This window comes from Poecilia latipinna, unplaced genomic scaffold, assembly GCF_001443285.1.
Source record: "Poecilia latipinna isolate Pla-1442-1.1 unplaced genomic scaffold, P_latipinna-1.0 Scaffold5203, whole genome shotgun sequence".
Classification (NCBI taxonomy): Eukaryota; Metazoa; Chordata; class Actinopteri; order Cyprinodontiformes; family Poeciliidae; genus Poecilia; species Poecilia latipinna.
This window is the reverse complement of record NW_015117819.1, coordinates 922-3018: the sequence shown is the minus strand read 5'-3', so window position 1 is coordinate 3018 and position 2097 is coordinate 922. Positions and strand designations below refer to the sequence as shown.

At 39.7% G+C, this 2097-nt stretch overlaps 1 protein-coding gene across 1 annotated transcript in view; it reads left to right on the top strand.

The window, feature by feature from the left end:
- lin7b (lin-7 homolog B (C. elegans)) overlaps positions 1–1277 on the top strand; it is a gene marked incomplete at its 5' end in the record, with an annotated part of 8199 nt that extends 6922 nt beyond the window's left edge. The window contains 2 exons of the mRNA XM_015026673.1: positions 70–279; positions 515–1277. Coding sequence (XP_014882159.1) covers positions 70–279; positions 515–682 — 378 coding nt within the window. The remainder of the gene's footprint in view (positions 1–69; positions 280–514) is intronic.
- Between the last annotated feature and the right edge of the window lie 820 nt (positions 1278–2097).

Here is a 2097-nt window from a genome sequence, read left to right as displayed (position 1 = left end):
ATATATATGTGTGTATATATACACATATATACACAGAAATTTAACATATCTCACTTCTTACTTTTTTAGGCCACAGTTGCAGCCTTCGCAGCCAGTGAGGGTCATGCCCACCCGAGGGTGGTGGAGTTGCCCAAAACAGAAGAGGGCCTGGGCTTTAACATCATGGGCGGGAAAGAACAGAACTCCCCTATCTACATCTCCAGAGTTATCCCTGGAGGAGTGGCTGATCGCCAAGGAGGACTGAAGAGAGGAGACCAGCTGCTATCTGTCAATGGAGTGGTAAGCTTTCTATGAAACTACCCAAAGACTGGACTGTTTGGTCAGTGCACAACCAGACTGAAGTGGTGCATTCACCACAAGTAATGTGCCACTTTCATTATGGTGAATGTGGCATATTCACCACAATGATCTGTTATTGTGGTGAATGCGTGACCACAATGCCTGGTCAAAAAGTTACGCTGCTGTCAGTTCTGGTGTGTATACCAGAACTGACAGAGGTGTGGTGTCTGTGCAGAGCGTAGAGGCGGAGCAACATGAAAAGGCTGTGGAGCTACTGAAGGCTGCCCAGGGGTCAGTTAAATTGGTGGTCCGCTACACTCCTAAGGTTCTGGAGGAAATGGAGGCTCGTTTTGAGAAGATGAGGAGTGCCCGGAGACGACAGCAGCACAACAGCTACTCGTAAGACTCCTTTTTGTCTATATTTCACAAGTTTATCTTGTGAAATACTTAGTTTATCATACTTAATGTATTATGCAACAATGTATCAAAAGTTATTTCACACAATATAATTTAAAATTGAGTAGAAGTATAGCAAAAATCCTGTTTGGGGAAAGGTTGTTCTATGTACAATCAGGTATGTCATGATGTATTTAAAGAGTGGACCCAAAAGCAGCAGGCTTGTAATGCTAAGTTGAGTTTTGTGACTTTAATGAAAAATATGATAAATATAAATATATAATTAATATCAATGTAACAATTACAAGCATTTATGGTCCGAACATGGATGACCTCACATTCTATCATAATTTTTTAATTTTACATAATGTTTCTACATGAGTCACAATTATATGTGGAGACTTTAACACAGTCTTTCACCCAACAATAAACAGCTCCAAGAACTCAAACCACACATAAAACTGTCATGCAATCCAAATCATTAAACAATACAAGAGAGACAAATAAGCATCCTTATGACAAAATTTAATCAATGGAGTGATTTATGACCCTAATAATTAGTTGCTTTTAATTTCCGGTGAGCGGATGCCCCCCTACCCCCCCATCGCCTCTCCCCTCTCAAAAAACTTAAGAAACGTTCTCTTTGTAGAACATTTGCTCGCCATCTTTCTGTCACTTTGTTTTGGTAAATTCCATTAGATATACCAAAGCAGGAAATCTTGTTTGTTTTCGAGACATAAAAAAAGGATTAGTTTAATAAAAAACACATTTACCTGCATAATAATTCTACTCTAACTGCTACACTCTAAGTGCTGGCACAGGATTGGAGAAGTAGGCCTGTCTTGTGCTGCAGCAGGGACAGGGGCTTCTCCCCCATGATTCAGAGCTATGTGATTGCCCCTCACCTATGTAAAACAATCCTCTCTGCTTTAAAAATACAGGTTGATATTTAAAGATAAAGGATCAGCAATCAACATTTTCTCTGCTAGGTACAATTTAAGAGCTGGCACAGGTTTGTCAGGATATCTGCTAACCATCTTCGTGACACATCTATGAGTATTAAGAACAGCACCCAGTTTTCGTAAACTCCTTCTGACCTCTGAGTTTTAAGAAGAATACAAATAAAGTTTGAAAACAATAAGTCATAGATAATCACTATCCAGAATATCATACATTTTGTCACCTTTCCTTGAGAAGTTTAAATAGATTTAGAATGTTGTAATACCTCTAACTTTAACACTGTGTCTCGGGAGACACAACAGAGCCCTGGGATCAGCAATAAACATTCTCTTTGCAGGTGGCCCTGCCATGCTCACCACACCATTTGTGCGTGCGTGTGTGTCCCAGCGTGAGAGTGAACAGATTCCTCTCAAGGAAAAAAAATCCTTCTTTCATCCATAAATCATTTTCACAAATTGATTA